Source organism: Rhineura floridana, chromosome 10 (genome assembly GCF_030035675.1).
Source record: "Rhineura floridana isolate rRhiFlo1 chromosome 10, rRhiFlo1.hap2, whole genome shotgun sequence".
NCBI lineage: Eukaryota > Metazoa > Chordata > Lepidosauria > Squamata > Rhineuridae > Rhineura > Rhineura floridana.
Genome location: NC_084489.1, coordinates 6,711,829 through 6,735,153, shown reverse-complemented (window position 1 = coordinate 6,735,153; position 23,325 = coordinate 6,711,829). Strand labels below are relative to the sequence as shown.

General features: G+C 41.5%; 1 protein-coding gene across 2 annotated transcripts in view; it reads left to right on the top strand.

Annotated features, from left to right (window-relative positions):
- Nucleotides 1-23,325, top strand: part of VOPP1 (VOPP1 WW domain binding protein) — a 67,824-nt gene that overhangs the window by 25,553 nt on the left and 18,946 nt on the right. For both annotated transcript variants that reach the window (XM_061586707.1, XM_061586705.1), the window contains exon 2: nucleotides 18,995-19,053. In XM_061586707.1, coding sequence (XP_061442691.1) covers nucleotides 18,995-19,053 — 59 coding nt within the window. The remainder of the gene's footprint in view (nucleotides 1-18,994; nucleotides 19,054-23,325) is intronic.

The following is a 23,325-nucleotide window of genomic DNA, read 5'->3' as shown; positions in this document are numbered from 1 at the left end:
GGGACCACTCCCTCTCGTAAAGAGGCATTTATCACTTCCTTGGCCCAGCCAGCTGTTCCATCCTTGCTAGTTTTTATAAGCCAAGAGGGGCAAGGATCAAGTACCGAAGTGGTTGCACGTACCTGTCCAAGCACCTTGTCCACGTCCTCGAACTGAACCGACTGAAACTCATCCAACAAAACATGACTAGACTGTGTTCCAGACACCTCATTAGGACTAACTGTCATAAAATGGGAATCTAGGTCCCGACGAATGCATAAGATCTTATGCTGGAAGTGCTTAGCAAACTCATTACAGCGGGCTACCGATGTATCTACCATGTCCTGTGGGCCAGGGTGGAGTAGCCCTCGGACAACTCTAAAAAGCTCCGCTGGGCGGGAGAGAGATGACTTAATAGTGGCGGCGAAATGTTGTTTCTTTGCCGCCCTCACCGCACCTACATACCGCTTGGTAGAAGCACAAACCAGCGCATAATTGCATTCGTCGGGAGTTCGTCTCCAACTCCGCTCAAGCCGTCTCCTATTTTGCTTCATTGCTCTTAGCTCCGGAGTATACCAAGGAGCTGTATGAGCTCTACAAAGGAGAGGGCGCGCAGGAGCGATCGTGTCCACTGCCCGGGTCATCTCTGCATTCCACAGATTAGCCAGGGCTTCGACAGGAGCGCCAGTCCTATCAGCCGGAAAATTCCCCAGAGCCCTTTGAAAAGCATCAGGATTCATTAGTCTCCGGGGGCGGACCATTTTAATAGGTCCCCCACCCTTGCAGAGGGAAAAGGCCACTGAAAGTCTAAACTTCAGCAAGCAGTGATCTGACCATGACAAAGGGAGAGATGTAAGACTCCCCACATCCAGATTACTATCCCCATGTCCAGTAGTAAAAACAAGGTCGAGAGTATGCCCCGATGTATGTGTTGGGCCACTAACACGTTGAGACAGCCCCATGATTGTCATGGCGTCCATGAAGTCCTGAGCCGCCCCAGACAAAGAAGCCTCGGCATGGATGTTGACATCCCCCAGTACTAATAGTCTGGGGGATCTCAACAATACCTCCGAGACCACTTCCGTCAGCTCAGTTAGGGAAGCCGTTGGGCAGCAAGGTGGGCGGTACACCAAAATAATTCCCAGTCTGTCCCTCTGGCCCAACACAAGGTGCAAACACTCCAGACCCGTAACTGCATGGACATGGTGCTTGGTGAGGTCTTTAGCGGTGGGTCCGTAAGTGACAGTGGAGGCCAATTCTGGATCCACACAGCCTCCCACAGTGAGGACATAGGTTTCCAGATGGAAGATGGTCATGATGAGGATTTGCTTGACGTGCCTTCCGCTTAGCTCGTTCGTCCCTTTCGCCCTGTACTTGTGCTTCTTCAAAGTCCATGGCACCTTTGATAATGGCAGACCTCCAATTGGGATGCTCATGGGCCAACTCTTCCCAGTTCTCGATGCTTATGTTACTTTTTTTAAGATTAACTTTGAGAACACCTTTAAACCTCTTTTGCTGTCCACTGATATTGTTTTCCATCCTTAAGTTGGGAGTAAAGTAGCTGCTTTGGAAGACGGTGATCAGGCATTTGAACAACATGGCCGGTCCAGCGAAGTTGATGTTGGAGGATCATTGTTTCAACACCTGTGGTCTTTGCTTCTTCCAATACGCTAAGAATAGTCTGCCTATCTTCCCAAGTAATTTGCAGAATTTTCCGGAGGCAGCTTTTGTGGAATCTTTCAAGAAGTTGGGAGTGGCGTTTATATATGGTCCATGTTTCACAGGTGTACAGTAAGGTCGGTAGTACAATGGCTTTGTAAATTAGCATTTTGGTCTCCCTGCGAATATCTTGCTCCTCGAACACTCTACGCTTCATTTGGGAGAATGTGGCACTCACAGAGCTCAGACGATGCTGAATTTCAGCATCAGTGTCAGCTTTTACAGAGAGATGGCTGCCAAGATAAGAAAAGTGATCAACATTCTCCAGTGTCGCACCATTAAGCTGGATTGATGGTGCTACAGAGGGATTGGTTCGCACTTGCTGATGAAGCACTTTGGTTTATTTGATGTTAAGCATGAGGCCAAGCTTTTCATATGCTTCTGCAAAGACATTTAGGATAGTTTGAAGATCTTCCTCTGAATGTGCAGAGACTACATTATCATCAGCATATTGAAGTTCTATGACAGGTTGTGATTACCTTACTTTTTGCTTTCAGCCTACTGAGGTCAAAACGCTTTCCATCTGTTCGGTATGTGATTTCCATGCCAGTGGAAATTTTCCCCTCAACAAGGTGTAGAATCATGGCAATGAAAATAGCAAATAAGGTCAGAGCAATGATGCATCCCTGTTTGACGTCTGATCCCACTTTGAGTGGATCACTTTGAGAGCCATTGTTTTCCAAAATTGTTGCTGTCATGTTGCCATGGAGGAGTTGCAAAATATTCACAAATTTATCAGGGCATCCAGTTTTCAGAAGGATGGTCCAGAGAGCAGTTCGATTTACAGTATCAAAGGCCTTAGTCAGATCAATAAATGCCATATACAGAGGTTGGTTTTGCTCCCTGCATTTTTCTTGAAGCTGTCATGCAGTGAAGATCATGTCCACTGTCCCCCTGGAAGGGCAGAAACCATTTTGGGATTCAGGGAGGATGTCTTCTGACATAGGTAGGAGGTGATTTGCAAGCATCCTTGCAAGGATTTTACCTGTGGTAGCTAGAAGAGTGGTGCCTGGGTAGTTCCCAGAATCTGTTCTATCACCCTTCTTGAAAAGAGTGATAATTATAGCATCCCTAAAGTCTTCCGGGATTTCCTCCCTCATCCAGATTTTTTCGATCAGCTTATGAATTTGTTGTGTAAGTTCAGGCCCACCTTCTTTAAAGACGTCAGCAGAAATCCCATCAGGTCCACTAGCTTTGTTGTTCTTCATTTGATTGATGGCTTTACTGACTTCATCCAAATTAGGGGTACTGCAAGGTCATCTCTAATTTGTTGTTGTGGGATTTGCAAGAAGACCTCACCAGCCACATAAGAGTTACGATTAAGGAGGTTGTGATAATGCTCTTTCCAATGCAGTGCAGTAGACTTTGTCCTTTACAAGTTTGGTATCATCTATTGAACGTAATGGATTTGTACCATAATTTGTTGGTCCCTAGATGGCCTTTGTGGCATTAAAAAAGCCCCGTGCATCATGAGCATCTGCAAAATGCTGGATTTCTTGAGCTTTCTTTATCCACCAGGCGTTCTTAAGTTCTCTAGTTCTTCTTTGGACCTCAGCCTTTGCACTGGCATAGATTTCTATAGATTACTGTGTGCTCCTCTATCGTTTTATTTGTCAAGCTTTGGCTGATTATTATTTTTCACTTGCAAGGGGGAAAGCATTGCCTCCAGTAACCCGTTAGGCTTTTTAAGCTGCAAGGAAACTTGTGATTTCATAGTTGGAGCTCTGGAATTAACATTTCAGAAAATCTCCTGAGATAAAGAAAGTATTTCTCTTTGGTCCTGAAAGAAGTAATGGGCAGACATAGCTAATACTGGGGATAATATACAATGTTAAGAGCAAGAGGACAAAAAGATATTATATAACACACAATCACATCAGTTTTTTTTCCTTTTGCCAAGCAAAGGAGTAAGGGCAAAGAAAAAAACATGGACAGAACATGAATGGAACAAAGGCTTTGAAGTCATCTGCACAAGCTTTTCTGATTTCTTAAGAAACATCAAAGACATCTTTCCACTACCACCCCATTTAACCTTTTAGGGATTGTGACACCATAGTCAGCCAGTGTCTCATCATGGCTTTTTATCTGATGCTTGCACCTTGATTGCTCTACTGCAAAAGGTCAGAGAATCAGAGATAATTTCAAGAGATGTATCAGTGTATTTGAGAACAGTTTTCTTCATCCTTTCGGTTTATCCTTTGTGCAATATAAAAGGTAATCCTTGAGGGTTTACTTGAAATGCTGAGGGATAGCCACGCTCATTCTTGCTGTACTAAGTGGGAAGGGGAAACTGTGTTGATGATACTTAGGTAGGCATGTCAGTTAAATTGTGTATCTATGTTTACATGAACTGAATTGTGGCATTGTACATTCCATCTATATATATTTTTGTACTATTTTTCCTTCCAAGTAGTGATGAACGAAACCACCCAAGTCCACTTCAGAAATGATCCATAGTAGTCAAATTAATTTGCTGGTCATATGCTGAGCATCTGAAAACTAGTCTGGATTCAGAATGGGTCCTTGGGCCTTGCCACATGCTGATAACTTAATTGCGAGAACCTCATGAGGGTAGTCCCTGCTATGTGGTGTTCCTGGAAGCCACATACCAGTTTTAGTTGACTAATGAACTAATTATGTTATCAGACCTTAATTGGTTTAATTCAAACCAAAGGAACCTTTAAGTGGCTGAGATAAACTTGGTGGAGTGGGGAGAGAATGCCAGTCCTCATCACCCCATACAAGCTAACCCTTAATTTCTCATATTTTTCAGTACTAGTACTTTTACACCAGATCCAAAACTCTGAGGCTTTGACGGTCCTGCTGTGTGTATAGAATGTACCACAGCATTGGGTGAATAGGAAACCCCTGCTTGTGTGGAGCTTTCTGTGCTCTTTATAGCTACCAGGTTGCATCTGAGCTATTCATTTAAAAGTATATTATTGCTAGTTTTTAAATAATTTTGAAAAAGTGGAGGAATTTGCTATAGCAAATCAGTTATATGAGTTGATCTCAACAAATGGACATCAGCAGCATTGTCTCAATGAGCCAAATGAGGCATTCATGTGGCCAGTTATTGTGACAGCTGATTCACATGATCTTCACCACAAACATGGGACAGGCCAAAGAAATCAGCATGGGTTGAGCATGAAGAATTATTTGTGGATTGGTGAATTAGGCATAATTCCTAATTAAAAGCATAGTCACTCACATGAGTATCAAAGCTTGTGGTAGCCACTGCTTGTCACCCCATGTTTATGTGTAGCAACTGCAGTTTGCAAAGTTGAACTATTTGTGCATCACCGGAATTGTATATTTTAACATGGAAGTAATGCTGATTTCTCTTAAGAGCAGGGAACCTGTATCCTTCCAGATGCTGTTGGACTACAACTCCCACCTTCTCAGACTGTTGGCATGCGGGCTGGAGTTGATGGAAGCTTGAGTAAGGTCATCTAGCCCAGCCTTTCCCAACCTGATGCCCTCCAGATGTGCTGGCTAGGCCTGATGGAAGTGTAACCCAAAACATCTGGAAGGCTGATCTAGCCTATTTGTCGCTGCACTAAGAGTTGAACTGGAGGCCTCTTAACTTCACAGCCATACTCTCTCAAATATCAACTCTCCCCAAAAAATTACACCCCCAAAAATTCTGGGATGCATTACACTGAAATGCAAAAGGCTTAATCCTGCATGCGGGGCAGACTGCACGAAGCCTGTTAGCTGTGAGCAGGATGTCCATATATGGTATACATTGAGTGCTGCAGCTGCAAGCACAGACCAGGAGCTTGGTGCTCTTTCAAGCCTTGAAAACTAACCTACTAAACCAAGGCTGGCAATGTTTCTCTGCTGCTTTGTGTTGCTGTTGAGGTTTCTGATTGCTTTGCTATTTCATTTTCAAAGTTCTTGTCCTGACCCAGAAGAAATATACTTAATTGGATGGGAAGTAGATATGGACAGGATTTCTTTGCAGAGTGAGCCAGCTATTGTATCAGGTGTGTGAGAAATCAGTGCCACTGCACAGCATGGTGGTTTATGCTATGACAGATGAAGGGAGTGCAATGATCCCTTGCTCTTAAAAGTGAATTGTGGGTTGTCTTTGTTTACAATAGGCATGTTTGTCTTAAATAAAGCAGGAACAGAAGAAGCACACTGTGTTTCTTCGCACTTTGCTTCGTTTTGCACATCTGCTCATTGGCTTAGATATTACCTATTCACAAGGTGATGTTTTTTGTTTAGTTTGATAAATATGAATGAGAAAGGCATTGTGTTCAATTACAGTCACGTTGCTCTAGGACGGAATTGTATTTACTACCTACTAAGCAATAACAGAGATATGAATGATTCATTCTTTGAAAATGAAATTGCATTTTAGAGCCATTAATGCTCCTTTCATGGAAAAGGTTAATAGACCCAAATATAATGTAATGTTCTCTAATGGGATCCTGTCCAGTGTTAACCCACATTAATTCCTAATAAAAAAGGATAGTTAGCCTTCTGGATAACAGTAGAGATTAAGAAGTGCCACTTGGATGTGCTGGAACACTGTCATCGCAAGCTATGGCAAAATATATTCTATGTAGGCAGTCAGCTTATGTAACAATGGCAGATGAATTACTCATATCAGTTAATATCAAGTGATACCGTCTTACAACCACAGATTTTTTTAAAAAAAATTATGCACTTAAAAAAAAAGAAACTCCTCCAATAAGAGAAGTACAAACCTTACCACCAAAAAATGAGATATTCCAATCAAATATAGTCGGGCAGGTCAGAAATTTAAAAGAAAATTTCATGACAGTAATTTATTGATAGATCAGTACCAAATTACATATCTCCTATATATTACTCCATCACAAGATATGCAAAATATAACTAAGACCATTTTTTTCTCAAGCCCACATATGCCAAAATCTAAATGTTAGCTCCCTGTACTGCAAATGCTTCCACAAACATGCTTTTGGGGGTTTTGACCTTCAGAACATCAGATTTACTGTCATGTAGATTATATAGATATAATCTGTTAGCAGTGATCAGTCATGCTGAATTCCTTACCTCCTGTCACCTCAGATAATTGCCCAACAAAGGCAGCGGGGGGGGGGGGCGGAGGCAAAGATACAAGCTATAATAAGTCTGCCACTTACGTGTACCTGTCACAAGGGGTTGCTCTGCATTGACCATCATTAGGACATTCATGTCCTTTACTCTTTTTAAATCCCTCAGCAAAATGTGAGAATATGGCAAAAAGCATATCTAGTGAAATGCCAGGCTTGTGTTTGACCTGAGAGCATTCACAGGCAAATAAAAGGTGGCAGTCAGTTGGTGTATTTGTAGAGTCTGTTTATTTTACAGCGATTTTGCTGAGTCATATAGGTATATCACACTTTCATGGATGTCACCGAGTCTCAGTTGATTGTTTTTTGCCCCTGTGAAAAATGTAGTTCTACAGTACTTAACTGCCCACACCTCATCAGGCCTCTGGCTAAGAAGGAGAGGCGGCATCTTTAGGTACTGTATTTTTTTTTTTTTTCAATAATTTTTATTCAGATTTTCATAAAACATACAAGACGAAATCATAAAACATTCAAAGACAAAAAACAAACTCAAAAATAGTTAAACAAAAAAAAAAAAAGAAAAAAAAAAACAAAAATAAAAAATAAAGAGTAAAATATTGACTTCCCATTTGTCAAAGATCAAATCAGTTATAAGTCTATAATATATAACAATCCTGTCTCTTAAGTCATATTATAAAATCACTTTCCTCCAGTAGTTATCTTACTTAATCATCAAATCTCATAAACATTACTTTATTCTTTCCACAAAAAGTCAAAGAGAGGTTTCAATTCTTTAAGAAATATATCTATCAATTTTTTTTTCCAGATAAGCATATCGATTAATCCATCTCATTACTAATAATGATAATCTTATTGTCATAACCATAGTCAAAATAAACATTTCAATTAATCCATCACATCAGAATCTGTTAGGTTCAGTAATTTCAGTAGCCATTATTCTATTATCCCTATTAGTTCCATTTTCCATCTTCCATCTTCAGTAGTCTTGTTAAGTCCAGTAATTTCAGTATCCAATCTTCCATTATCAGTATTCCATAATAATCTTGCTGTCAAAGCCATAGTCATATAGTAAGAGTCTGATGGGAATTACCTCTATCCCAAATATTTTCTTGCCATCCATTCTGAATAGGTTGCTGAAATACTGCTGTAAAATCATATCTCTGTTCTTTTTTTCAAAATACACTGGGTCATCTCTTGAAAGTTTTTCCATTGTCACATGGCTGCAGTTAATTCCATAGATTTTCTCTATATTGGGCTCCATCACATCATTCCAGTCCAGAAGATTATCCATGCCATTGATAACTTTATCTCTAGAATCTTCATTAATTTCTTCAGAGATAACATTGAGTTCCAAACAATAGATTTTATTTCTAAAGTCCATAGACTCCAAATCTTGTTCCTGTTCCACGTTTGTTCCAATCTCCGGGATCTCCTCTCTCACAGGGACCCCTGTTCCAGTCTCCAGGGTCTCCTCTCTCACAGGGACCCCTGTTCCAGTCTCCAGGGTCTCCTCTCTCACAAGGACCCCTATGTCTTTAATCTCCTGTGTCTCCAAACAATAGATTTTGTTTCTAAAGTCCATAGACTCCAAATCTTTTTCCTGTTCCACGTTTGTTCCAATCTCCGGGGTCTCCTCTCTCACAGGGACCCCTTCCAGGGTCACCTCTCTCACAGGGACCCCTATATCTTTAATCTCCTGCTTCATTTTACTCAATTCAATTTTCAGCTCCTTACAACCCTGTCGCAGGTTTTGTTTCGTTATCTCAATCTCATCCATTATTTTCTGAAACATAGTTATTTCCAGATTCTCAGCCACTTTCTTAATTGCCATTTTAAAAGAAAAATATAGGAAAACCACTTCTTATTTCAGCAACAATTGGGTTAATACTCCAAACTTGGTGACATCACAGTATAAACAGAGCAGACAGCCTTATCTCTCCATGCTTAAGTAAACAAAATGCAGTTCCCAGGATCGAAACAATTAATGGCGGTCGTCAGGAAACAGATTCGTCAAAATAAAATAGACCAAAAAGAGAGTAGTCTCAGACAATATAATATTCTTCAAAATAAAAATCTGGAATAGAAATCCCTCTTCTGTGTATATCTTTAGAATGCAAATCCAGGACAGCTTTTTGCAACAAAAACAGAGATAAGCTATTAATTAGTGAGTAGCAGAGAGAAGTTATGGCTCCCCAGTGAGATGTCAAAAACCGATCAATCTGGCAAATCTCTTTTAAACAGCAACAATTTAAGTCAAGTAAAAGAAAAATATAGAAAGAAGGGTGCTTGCCTGTTAGTGCGTTCTCTCTTAGAAGATAAGGTGAACGTTCGCTTTATCAGATAGAGCTTGCTGTTAAAAATCCGTCCCACCTTCGTCGGCTGGACCTCGTCCCATAAATTAATGAGATCTGGTCGTCCCAACAAAAATAGGCTTTGAGGTTAATCTCTTCGTTTCTCCCTACCCGGGAGAAGTTTAATCAGTCAAAAAAAAAAAAAATCTGACTGATATATCTGAATAAGCTTCTTTTGAGGCAGGAGCCCGTCTCAAAAGCAGGCACAGGCTAAGTCACCCTTCCCGGAACGGTACTGTAAATTCCTATTGCTCTATTGACTTTATTGTCAAAAGGAGAATGTTGATTTCTGCTAAGCTGATCATCTAGCTCATATTTGCAGACTTCCCTTTACCATACAATTCTTGGAAAGAAGTCAGAAGCCACCCAGGCCTCCACAAATAGATGTTCTGGGAAGGAGAGGAGGTCCTGTGTTCCTCCCCCCCCTTTAGAAGCAGATATGGAGTCATACTGCCTCCCCATGCTTTGTATATAAGTGGTGCAAATATTGGAGCTTTCAAGGAATGGTTCATCATGCTGTGGAGCACTTAGCTAGTGTTTAAATAATTAGGATGAAACTCTCCCTCCAGGAATTGTGCAATCCACTGAGCTGTTGTACTGTTTCACACAGTGCCCATCAACACCTAATGGAGTTTGTACAGCAGCTGTGCCCAGTGAATTATAACTCTGCAACAAAAGTTACACAGACTTCCAAGTGAACACATGGAAGCCAGATCTAGGTGTAGAGGTGGGATAGGTCGCCCAGGACTACCCAGTATGCCAACAGATTAGGACAACAGACACAACTATGGTAATGGTCAGGAAGGCCCTGGACCCATCTTTACATTTATTTATTTATATCCCACCCTTCCTCCTAGCAGGAGCCCAGGGCAGCAAACGGAAATGCTAAAAGCACATAAACACATCATAAACACAGACCCTAAAATGCCCCCAAATAAAACAACTGTAAAAACATTTTTTAAAAAAGTTATGCTGGTTCTGGACCCAGTAACATTAAATATTAAATATATGCCCCAAACTTGAAAGCAAGGGCAATTTTTATGGCATAATCAGTCATCTTGAAGTTCTTCATACAAACTGTGGGGGCCTCCTAACCCTTCTAGAGAGAAAATGAGTGTTTCCAAGGACTTAGATAAACGTGTCAAGTTCCCTAACACACATTTAGGGACTGTAGTAAATTAACTTGAACTTGCAGGCTACAGCAGGGCAATAAAGACAACTACTTGCCACATGCAACTTAACTATAGAGTGTGTATTTGGTAACCTAACTAATGATCTGTATTGCCCTCCCACGTGTTGAGGAAAATGTATTTATTTCTTTATTTAACAAAATTTATATACCTCTTGATTGTAAAAAAGTCTATAAACAGTTTACACTTTTGCACCTGAACCGAAAACCACAAATAGTATAATTGCCTATTACATTGATTTGTCACTTCCTACAAAAAAAGTCTCACAGTGACTCACAATTAAAAGGACAATTATACAAAATTTAAAATAATAAACAAACATTAATTGACTAAAAGTGCTCATCTTGCAATAACATAAAAGGGATAAATGCTGCCCAACCCCACTAAAAGATAAACACCAATGCAAGCTTGGCTATAATCATACCCTATGACCCCAATTAAGACCCAATGCTTGGGTGAACAGGTACATCTTTGTCTGGCATCTAAAACCCGATAATGATGGCACCAAGCATATCTCTCTGGGGAGAGCATTCTACAGTCACGGAGCCTCCACTGAAAAGATGTGGGGGAATGATAGGGCTCACCTCAGCACTTGGCAGGATGAGCAAGTGGCTTTATGTGTCTACCTTAGGAAGTAGTAAGTCACCATTTAGTAATGGCCATCTGTTTTCATCCAACAAAAACTCTTTTTTCTTGTTCTGTTTCAGAGAGTAGATTGAGAAACTGCCCTTAAGGGTAACAGAAAGCACGATAAAGGAAATCTGATTTATTTTTATTACTACAGGAAAGATACATACAGTCACCATTGTTTGGATTTAATCTCATTACCACACCCCTAATGAAAATAGGTTTTGCAATACGTCAAGAGTGCAGATGCCTTTATCTTTGACACCCACCTCACCTATCTAAATACAGTGTGTTGAGCAATTGTTCAGTGGTCTACCCAGTAGAGAATGAAATCTGTTCAAACTTACATTCCAATTTAAACCAACTGTCATGTCCACACTATACATTTAAAGGACATCCAATGCCTCTATAGTTTGTTAAGGGTACTGGGAATTTGTAGCTCTGTGAGGTGAACACCACAGTTCCCAGAATTCTTTGGGGGAAGCCATGTGCTTTAAATGTGCATTGGATATGCTTTAAATGTGTGATTTGGATCTGCCCAATGCCTTCCATTTTAAGTTGCAAGATGAGGCTTATTTACTTTTAACAGTAGTCTGGCAAAAGGAGGAGAATCAACTGGATCAACAATCTAGGATTGAAAAGAAAGGTGTTGTTTCAAGCAAGCAAATAAAATACCATCTGCATGTAGCTGGGAATACTGCTATACAGATAATTATTTCAGACTAAAAAGGTCTCTGAGGCTGTGCAGAGGAGCCAAAACTAGACCAATTTGTTTTAAACCCACACCTGCCCCAATCACATATAAAGGAGGAAGATGGGAGATTCAAAGAAGAAAAGAGAAGCACAGATGAGAAGAACTGACCTTCTCCCAGCATTTACCTCCACATGGGCTGCTTTCAGACATGATGCTTGTTGCATTAGTTTAACGGATTTAAATGGTACCGCTTCTGTCTCGATTTCTAAAATCCCTTTCACACTGCAGTACCTGTTGCGTTAAGGAACAGCAGCTTTTTCAGCCAATATACCCGCATTTCGCACAACTGTCTTTCACACAGTTGTAATGAGCGTCTTGTTTTTGTCCCTCACCCTTTATATCATGCACACTGTAGTTGCCAACTGTGTAGGAGGTCTAAGATCTCATCCTGTTGCCATGCAACCCCTCTCCCTTTATATATATATATAAGTTGTATGACACAGGTGTGTGTGGGGGAAATGCTGCTGCTACCTGCACCTACACCAAAATACCGGTACAATTTTTATCAGGCTAAACAAGTGCACACCTAAAGGGCGGAAATGCACAGCATGCTGGGATGCCTGTTATGTGAGCAGCTGCAGCTAGTAAAAATCTGTAATTTTCCGGGTGTCCAAGCATGCAAATGGATTATTTCTGGTATTATTTATCATGAAAATTAGCACTAAACTTGCACTATATTCCACTAGAATTGCAGAACCAGCTTGTACGTCGTATGAAAGGTTAAATATAATGCACAGATTACCAGGTAAGAAATCGTCAGAATAACGGAATAAAGTGCAGGGTAAAAGCCACTGTAGCTTTTCCCAACTTGGTCCTTTCCCCCCAGCCCAGCTCACTTCCGCTATCCGAGCTTGGGTAACAGTGGAAGCACTAGGGATGGGGAAGAGGCTGTAAGGTGGAAAGCAAAGGCTAAGGAGAGGGGAGAGTTTTGCTCCCTCTGCCAGCATGTCCCCTTTGCTCTAATAAGCACACCATCTTCACTCCCTAATAAGCATGTGGTTGGGATATGCCAGAGTTACCAAATGGATCTGCCATCATATGTCCAGCTTTGGTCATTTAAATTTTAAAGTAATGAGAACTGCACAGTCACACATGTATTTGCACTCCAAATGTCCCTATTTTTCAGGAACAACCCCTGTTTTCTGGTACCCACCCATGTTGTTATTGCCCATATTTTGTTTCTGTCATGTCTTTCATGGATAGTTGAAAAAAAGAGGCAAGGTCCAATGCTATGAAAATAATTTATTTGCTTGACATGTTTCAAAGAAAAACTCTCCTTCAGGAGCTAAACACATTTCACTAATAGGGAAAAAACCCTTGCGGTTTAAGAATGTACCTATAGCCAATATATACCTATATATATTTCTATCAAACTTTAAAAAGCAGGGAAATTGGGCAGCTATAGTGAATGCACTAGTGGAGCAGGAGACCTGACCTCCTCCCTGAGATATTGGACTGCCCTACAAATTTGTCAAAATGCAAACACAATTTGGGTTGGTCTTTCACAGTCCAATCCACTTGCTGTGTAGCTTGGAAGAATTTGGTAACATGTGCCTCTGAGCATATGGTGAGTGGTGGGTACAACTGCCATCTCTGAAGATAGAGAATTACATTTTTGTATGTTTGTTGGTGTTCTTACTTTGCTTCTTTCCTGTGTTACTACTGTTTCTACAGAGAATTTAACCTAGAAAATTACATTTCTGTCATTATTCATCCTAGAAATCGATGTCAAATTTATTTTTATTAATTTCAAACCCTTTTTATTGATCAATGTCATTCATTCATTCATTGGTGATCACTCGTGGCCGAGTAAGATTGTCTTCCAAGATAAGGTCTTTAATGGTGGGTCTGTAAGTGACGGTGGAGGCCAATTCTGGATCCATGCAGCCTCCCACTGTGAGGACATAGGTTTCCAGATGGAAGATGGTCACAATGAGGATTTGCTTGATGTGCCTTCTGCTTAGCTCATTTGTCCCTTTCGCCCTGTACTCGAGCTTCTTCAAAGTCCATAGCACCTTTGATAATGGCTGACCTCCAGTTGGGATGCTCATGGGCCAAGGATTCCCAGTTCTCGATGCTTATGTTACATTTTTTTAGATTAGCTTTGACAACATCTTTAAACCTCTTTTGCTGTCCACTGATATTCCATTTTCCATCCTTAAGTTGGGAGTAAAATAGCTGCTTTAGAAGACTGTGATTAGGCATTTGAACAACATGGCCGGTCCTGTGAAGTTGATGTTGAAGGATCATTGTTTCAACACCGGTGGTCTTTGCTTCTTCCAATACGCTAACATTCGTCCGCCTATCTTCCCAAGTAATTTACAGAATTTTCCGGAGGCAGCTTTTGTGGAATCTTTCAAAAAGTTGGGAGTGGCGTTTATATATGGTCCATGTTTCACAGGCGTACAGTAAGGTCAGTAGTGCAATGGCTTTGTAAATTAGCATTTTGGTCTCCCTGCAAATATCCCAATCCTCGAACAATCTACGCTTAATTTGGGAGAATGCGGCACTCGCAGAGCTCAGACGATGCTGAATTTCAGCGTCGATGTCAGCTTTTACAGAGAGATGGCTGCCAAGATAAGAAAAGTGATCGACATTCTCCAGCGTCGCACCATTAAGCTGGATGGATGGTGCTACAGAGGGATTGGTTCGCGCTTGCTGATGAAGCACTTTGGTTTTTTTGATGTTAAGCGAGAGGCCAAGCTTTTCATATGCTTCTGCAAATACATTTAGGATAGTTTGAAGATCTTCCTCTGAATGTGCAGAGACTACATTATCATCAGCATATTGAAGTTCTATGACAGAGGTTATAATTACCTTACTTTTTGCTTTCAGCCTACTGAGGTCAAAACGCTTTCCATCTGTTCGGTATGTGATTTCCACACCAGTGGGAATTTTCCCCTCAACAAGGTATAGAATCATGGCAATATAAATAGCAAATAAGGTCAGAGCAATGATGCATCCCTGTTTGACGTCTGATCCCACTTTGAATGGACCACTTTGAGAGCCATTGTTTTCCAAAATTGTTGCCGTCATGTTGTCATGGAGGAGTCACAAAACATTCACAAATTTATCAGGGCATCCAATTTTCAAAAGGATGGTCCAGAGAGCAGTTCGATTTACAGTATCAAAGGCCTTAGTCAGAACAATATCGTGTTGTACACCGCCCTGGGAGCTGTTAGCTATAGGGCGGTTTAGAAATGCAACTAAATAAATAAATAAAATAAATAAATAAATAAATAAATAAATGCCATATACAGAGGTCGGTTTTGCTCCCCGCATTTTTCTTGAAGCTGTCATGCAGTGAAGATCATGTCCACTGTTCCCCTGGAAGGGCAGAAACCATTCTGGGATTTAGGAAGGATGCCTTCTGACATAGGTAGGAGGCGATTTGCGAGGATCCTTGCAAGGATTTTACCTGCGGTAGCAATAAGCAAAATGCCTTGGTAGTTCCCAGAATCTGTTCTATCACCCTTCTTGAAAAGAGTGATAATTATGGCATCCCTAAAGTCTTCCGGGATCTCCTCCCTCATCCAGATTTTTTCGATCAGCTTATGAATTTGTTGTGTAAATTCAGGCCCACCTTCTTTAAAGACTTCAGCAGAAATCCCATCAGGTCCACTAGCTTTGTTCTTCATTTGATTGATGGCTTTACTGACTTCATCCAAATTAGGGGATATTGCAAGGTCATCTCTAATTTGTTGTTGTGGGATTTGCAAGAAGACCTCATCAGCCACAATAGCGGTCTCCTGCTACCATGATGCATTCACTATAGCTGCCCAATTTCCCTGCTTTTTAAAGTTTGATAGAAATATCTGTTGGCCATAGGTACATTCTTAAACTGATTTTTTGCCTATTAGTGAATTTCTCTGCTTTTTAACCTGGGAGGTAAGAAGTGGGATCCTGTGCAAGTTTGCTGAGAATGGATTGATCATTTGCATGCTTTTTGAGTTCAGTGGGTGAAACTGACCTGGGGGGGGCAGGGAGGGGAGGAATGAGAGGGAGAGGGAGGGAGGGGGGAGGGGAGGAGATTGGATAGGTGAGCACTGGGCAGAGGGGAAGCCCCTTTGCTTTCCAAAGGAAAACATGAACATTATCATTCTTTTTCAGGGTTTCCCCCATCTTTTTATTCTACAGCAGGCACATGTAGCCTCCCACCCAAATTTAAACCAAAGCTGTCCCTGGCTACATTCACACCAGACCTAAGAAATGGGATCCTGTGCACATTTGCCGAGAATGTATTGGTCATTTGCATGCTTATTGAGTTCAGTGGGATTTACTCCCCTACAATCATGCTGAGGATAGGTGAAACTGACTGCAGGGATTGGGGAGGGGAGAAGGGGGAGGGGAGCAGGCAGGAGGGGGAGGGGAGGGGGAGGGCAGGTTTAATCATTTGCATGTTTATTGAGTTAAGTGGGATGTACTCATGCAATAATGCCTAGCATTAGACTGGAAGGGAGGGAAGGCTGGAGTGGGCAGGGCAGGAGGAGGAAGTAAGAGGGGAGGGGAGAAAGAAGGGCGGAGGAAGGGAGAGGAGAGGGGAAGGAGGGGAAAGGCAGGTCTGATCATTTGCATGCTTATTGAGTTCAATGGAATTTACTCCCATGCAATTATGGTTAGGATAGGTAAAACTGACTGAGGAGGATGGGGAGGGGAGAGGAGAGGAAAGAAGGAAAAGAGGGGAGCTTAAGGAGGGGATCCGTAGGGGAGGGGGGAGGGTGAAGGAAGGGGGAGGGAAGGGACAAGAGGGAGGAGGAGGGGAGGGCAGGTTTGATCATTTGCGTACTTTTTGAATTCAATGGGATTTACTCCTATGCAATCGTGCCTAGGATAGGTGAAACTGACCTGGGGAAGGGGAGAGGAGGAGAAGAGATTGCGTGGGTGGGCACTGGGCAGAGGGAAAGCCCCTTTCCTTTCCAAAAGGAAAACATTGTGAACAGTATAATTGTTTTTCAGAGTTTCCTTTATCTTTTTATTCTACAGCAGGCACATGTAGTCTCCCACCCAAGTTTAAACCAAAGTTGTCCCGGCCACATCCACACCAGACTGTTATTTCACTTTAGACAGTCATGGCTTCTCCCAAATAATTCTGGGAAGTGTAGTTAATGAAGGGTACTGTTGCTAAGAGACACCCTGTTCCCCTCACAGAGCTTCAATCAGAGTGGCTGACTTTTAAACCACTCTGGCCACTGGAGCTTTGTCAGGGGAATAGGAGTCTCCTAACATGTCTCAGCACCCTTCACAAACTACACTTCCCAGGATTCTTTGGGGAAGCCATGCCTTTCTAAAGTGAAATGAAGGCCTGGCGTGGGTGTGGCCCCCTGATTAGCCAAGTCAAGCAACTGTGAGTCTGGCTTTTAGAACACTGACAGTTAGTTCTTACTGAGCATGCCCATACTTATCATTGACTTTAATGTTACATTTCTTAAATTAATTAAAAATCAGCCAGGCATTTTTTTAAATTTTAAACTGCAGAAGATGAAGGTCAGAATATGGGGCAAGGTCATTAATAGGATTTCAGGTACTCTGTGAACATGCCTGTTTTTAAATTAAGTTCAACAAATTATGAGAACACTGACAGAAAAACATCCAACAGGGGTCTGGTTTCCCCCCCCCTCTTTTTACACTTTGAACTCTTGATTCTATTTGACTGTTTTGTATATTGCCATGAAAATTTAGAGAGTTGTTAAGCAAGTGTTTCTGAGTTCATGACTTAAGTTTTGTAAGGTTTGTTTGAAATGAGCTTATGGGAAGCATCAGAATGGCATGGGGGTATTATCAATTTAACATTGCAGAATGTGAAAAATCCATGATGGCTATAGTATACAGCCACTCTTGTGGCAGTATAACAAACATACTCGTAGAGATCTTTCAGGGATACCTTTTAAAAACATCCTTAGGGTGAGTTCTTAGAGTTTCCATTTTTGTCCCCCCCCCTCCGAATGTGTCCTCTAGAGAAATTAAGTATCTGAGTGATGGGGATGCAGATGCATCTAGACTCCAGGGTACATATATGGAAATGTGCATACATAGGGACCCAAGGTGCCGATGCACTCATTATTTTCCATTTCTCTCCTTCACCCGGACCTCACATACCAACCTATCTGGCTGTTGCTGAATATGTTTCAGTGTCAGCAGTTCTGTCATCAATACAGCCCGATCCATTGTGAGGTTAAGGGTGCAATCCTAAACACACTTAAGAATGACAGGGTATTGTAATGAATTTATGAATTTATGAAAATAGTACACTTTGCTTACAGGATTACTATTAGATGTTGACTAATAGATTTGCCGTGAAGGACTCTACAAACCATCATAAGTATTTCCTGCCCAGCCCATTAACATCTTGCAAGATTATTAGCATGGCCATGTGCAAAGGAGAGCAGAGCTCCTATGCTTTTAATTGCTGATATTTAAATGTGTTTGATGGAATAGGCCATTTTGACAGGTACAGTTTACCACCAACAGGGGCTGCCTCTGCCATAATACCCTCTCCTATGCAGCAGTTAGAGCCATGTTCCCCTCTTGTTTGTTTATTTCAATTGACTATATCCTACCAGGATACAAATCCTTCATGGGTTGCTTCCAAGTAACAAAGATGCATTAAATAGAAACCACAATAACAATATTAAAATATAGCAACATAGGAGGATTCTTCCCACAGGGCAGGTAGTAGTAGAAGGGTCTGGTGGGCAGGAGGAGGGGGAACAGCTGCAGTGCATCCTGATGTTGTCTTCACTTGCCTCCCTCCTTCCCTTTCCCTCCTGGAATTCTTTCCACAGAACAAGTGATAGTAGGTGGGACTCTGGAGATAGTCCAGTTGTCATAATCTCTGAGGCGCTTTTTGACCACCCTCTACTTCCGGGAATCCTTCTCAGTGCTAATACATGAGCAGGAAAACACTTGCAGGAAAGAATCAACAGGCCTTTCCCAGGCCACATAGTCTTCCTTGCAAATATCCTCCAAGTTGTTTTGACTCCCCCTTCCAAACAGCCAGGCTCTGGAACTGGAAGAAAGCCTGGGTGGGTAGGAGATGTGGAGGAGTTTTGTAAGGAGGAGTCAGCAGGCAGGGGAGGGAAGAAGCACCTACCAACCTTTCCCTGGTCACATTTGGGAGTGTGGCATTTGCTGAGATTAAGAGGGACTATTCCTGCTTTGCATCTGGTCACCCTGAATGTATTCATTTGTGTACTGCAGACATTTTTCTCTCAAAACATCAGTTAGATATAGTTATTATATATTGTGTGTAATTCATGGGTCATGCTTTATATGATGAACAGTATCATATTTTCCCTTTCTTTTCAGTATTCAGAGGCCAAAAAGCAGTGCTGGTACTTTGAAGGGCTGTCTCCTACATATTATATGTAAGTGATCCTCCTTTTCTCTCTGTGTTCATCTGTGTATGCATGTGTGTGTGTGTTTACACGTGTTGGGAGATAGATATGAGTTCTCTTTATATTAGCACTTATTCTAATTATAGGGAATGAATACATGGGAGTAGGGCTAAATTTACTGTTTAATAAGCAAAAGCTGCCAGGTGTTGTTAGAAGGAAAAGCCATCTTTGATATTTTATATTTCACTCCCTATCACAGCAGAGCCAAAATGAGCATCAGAAGATGAACAAGTGTGCCCATCACTCTCTGCTCCACCAATTAAAATTTGGCCCCCCACAATACTCAACTAAAGCTTTAGTTCAGAGTTGCCTAATTATAGAGCCACAAGACTACTATACTATACTATACTATACTATAGTCAGCATGGATTTTTCTCATTCCGCAATGCTAAATTGAAAATACCCCCCATGCCATTCTGATGCTTCCCATAAGCTGCAGAATAGTTTACAACGGAGATGAGAAGTGTCTCAGTTTGCACAAGATAAAACAGTGGGAGGTGAAATATATTCTAGCAAAATTCGATGTGTCCTCTATGTTTTTAATTGACCATGCCCACCTTTCCTTAAGTGAAATAGTTTAAGCATAGCAGGCTGAAAACATTAATCTTGGGTAGGCCAAGTTTGTTTTTTTCCAACAGCTAGAGTCATTGCTTAAGTAGCAACAAATGGTAATCAGTCTGACTTTACATCAAAGTGCAGTTTCAGATTCAACTGTTAATGCACCCAAAATAGAAATAGACCATAGCCTCCAGTTTGAAACACAAAAGGCTGTCTTCACCATCATATGACACTGACCAATAAAAAGGCTTTGAAATTAATAAAAATAAATTTGACACAGATTTCTAGGATGAATAATGAGAGAAATATAATTTTCTAGGTTAGATTCTCTGTTGAAACAGTAGTAACACAGAAAAGAAGCAAAGTAAGAAGAACACCAACAAACATACAAGAATGTAATTCTCCATCTTTGGAGATGGCAGGTGTTGCCACCACTCACCATATGCGCAGAGGCATGTTACCAAATTCTTGCAAGCTACACAGGAAGTGGATTGGACTGTGAAAGACCAAGCCAAATTGTGTTTGCATTTTTACAAATTTGTAGGGCAGTCCAGTATCTCAGAAAGGTCAGGTCTCCTGCTCCCCTGGTGCATTCACTATAGCTACCCAATTTCCCTGCTTTTTAAAGTTTGATAGAGATATCTGTTGTCTATAGGTATGTTCTTAACCCGCAAGGTTTTTTGCTTGTTAATGAATCTTTTTCAGGCTGAGGGATGCATTGACCAATGTTCAACCCTTCAGAGTTGTATGTCAAATCTGGTGTGGCTAAAATGTAAAGTGAATGTGCCGATTGTTTCTTTTTTTAAAGAGACATTTGGCATCACAGCAGGGGATCTATGGCAGTATTCAGTATTTTTATGAAATGTTTTTTTTTTTAAATAGACACATTTGGGCATCACCCTATCCCAACCTTTCCCAACTAGTGAGCCACCAGATGTTGTTGGACCACAACTCCCATCAGCCTCAGCCAGCATTGCCAATGGTCAGGAAAGATGGGAATTGTGGTCCAACAACATCTGGTGGCCCACTAGCTGGGAAAGGCTGTCCTATCCTATGGGAGCAGACAATAATGAAAAAGAAATAATTGTAATTTATTTTTTAATGTGGAAGATGCAGGGGCAGGTCTTGCAGGGTCACAAAACCTTTTGCTATCATAGCAGGGATCCTATGGGAGCAGTAATTTTTTTTTTTAATGTAGGGAAGTCTTGGGGGACTCTTCTCAAAAAAACCTTTTGGCATCACAGCAGGAGACCCATGGAACCAGTCAAAATCTGTGTGTGTGTGTGTGTTTAAATGCTTCAAAATATTTTGGGGGCCCACAAAAAACTTCCTGGAGGCCAGATGTGGGTTGTAAGCCATGGATTAGTCACACCTTTCCAATTAAACTGACTAAACTATGTAGATTTCAAAAATATATGCTTCATAAAGGATCTCTGCTTTGACTGACAGTTGCCCCAGGACCACCAAGAAGAAAGGAGGGTTGCTCTGGCTTCCAGAGGAACAAGAGCCACTAGTTAGATGCAAAACGCTATTCCAGCACGAATAAAGAAAGCTGACTCTTTTCTGGTAGGCAGCCAGCCCCTCTTGGTATAAGGCAGTGGATGGTATAGAAAGGCCTATGGTCTGATCCAGTAGGGCTCTTACTTTCTTATGTTCCATGTATGAACCAAACATAAAACTCTCTTAGCAACAGTCCCAGTCAACTGCCAATTCTCTTTTCTTCTCTGAGAACTCATATTAATATTTCCACTCTTAGCCCTGGTCTTTAGATACTGCACCAACTCTGTGCCCTTGAGAGAGGAATATCTATAAGACTTTTAAGAAAGGAGCAAAAGCTTTGATCCACAAATTACTTCTTCCACAGTTCAGGTAAATGCAATATTCAGAGTGATTCACAGGCCTTTGGCCTGAACAGAGGGGTTAATTTAAACAAGATATTTTTTTCACCTCTTCATCAAAACATGCTTTTGTGCCATCAGGGTTTCACTTTCTGCTTCACTGCAGGAAAGATTTTGTGATGACATTCACAACAGGGTTCCTGTTCTGCTTCTGCCTATACACATTCATAATAAGGCACCATTTCCCCCTTAGCATCAGGTTTTGTGTCTTCAGCTGCAGAAGCGTGTATGGCAGTAGATCAGCACTGCCGCTTTAGCACAGGTTAAATAAGGGGGAAACAAGGAAGCATGTTGGATGCATAGCCAAACCAAACAAAATATGGATTTTTCTGAAATAATGAATCTGCCAGATCTGTCATGTCCAGAAGTACTTCCTCATAGCATATCTGCTAGGGAAGTGATGCCTCATATTTGTTGTGTGGCCCAAGATTGATAAATTCTACACAAAAATAATGAATTTATATTCCAGTACATCAGTGAGATGAATTGGACATGTATAAGCACTCACACCCAGATACTCAAATGGAGACAACTCATATATTCTGTTGAACATCATAAGATCCGGGGAATTACAGGCCGGTCAGTCTGACTTCAATACCGGGAAAGATATTAGAACAGATAATAAAAGAGTCCATTGGCAACTATCTAGATGACAATGCTATGATTAAAAGGAGCCAGCATGGGTTTGTCAAGAAAAAATCCTGTCAAACTAATCTCATCTCTTTTTTTGATCGGGTCACTAGCTTAGTAGATGGTGGAAATGCTGTAGATGTCATCTATCTAGATTTCAGCAAAGCGTTTGACAAAGTCCCCCACGACCTTTTGATTAGCAAACTGGTCAAATGCGGACAAGATGGAAATACTGTCAGGTGGATTCACAACTGGTTGGAAAACCATACTCAAAGAGTGGTCGTTGGTGGCTCTGCTTCGGACTGGAAGGAGGTCTCGAGTGGAGTGCCACAGGGTTCTGTCCTGGGGCCGATACTCTTCAACATTTTTACCAATGACTTAGATGATGGAGTGGAGGGAAGCCTTATGAAGTTTGCGGATGATACGAAACTGGGAGGGATAGCTAACACAATGGAAGACAGGAATAAAATCCAAAGGGACCTGGATAGACTAGGAAATTGGGCTGAACTTAATAAAATGAAATTCAATAAAGACAAATGCAAGATTCTGCATTTAGGCCACAAAAACAAAATGCACGGGTACAGGATGGGAAATACCCGGCTAAGCAGTAGTGCGTGTGAGAAGGACCTTGGAATTGTAGTGGATCGCAAGTTGAACATGACCCAGCAGTGTGATGCTGCGGCAAAAAAGGCAAACACAGTTTTGGGCTGCATAAGCAGAGCTATAGTTTCCAGGTCGAGGGAAGTAATAGTCCCACTATATTCTGTATTAGTCAGGCCTCATCTGGAATACTGCATTCAGTTCTGGGCGCCTCATTTTAAGAAAGATATAGACAAGTTGGAGTGGGTTCAGAAGAGGGCGATGAGGATGATAGCCGGTATGGAGAACAAGTCTTATGAGGAAAGTTTGAAGGAACTTGGCATGTTCAGTCTGGTGAAGAGAAGGCTGAGGGGTGACATGATTGCACTCTTTAAGTACCTGAAGGGCTGTCACATAGAGGAGGGTACAGATTTGTTCTCTGCTGCCCCAGAGGGTAGGACTAGGTCTAATGGTTTTAAGTTGCAGGAGCGTAGATTCAGATTGGACATTAGAAGGAACTTCTTGACAGTAAGGGCAGTTCGGCAATGGAACCGACTGCCTAGAGAGGTGGTGGGAT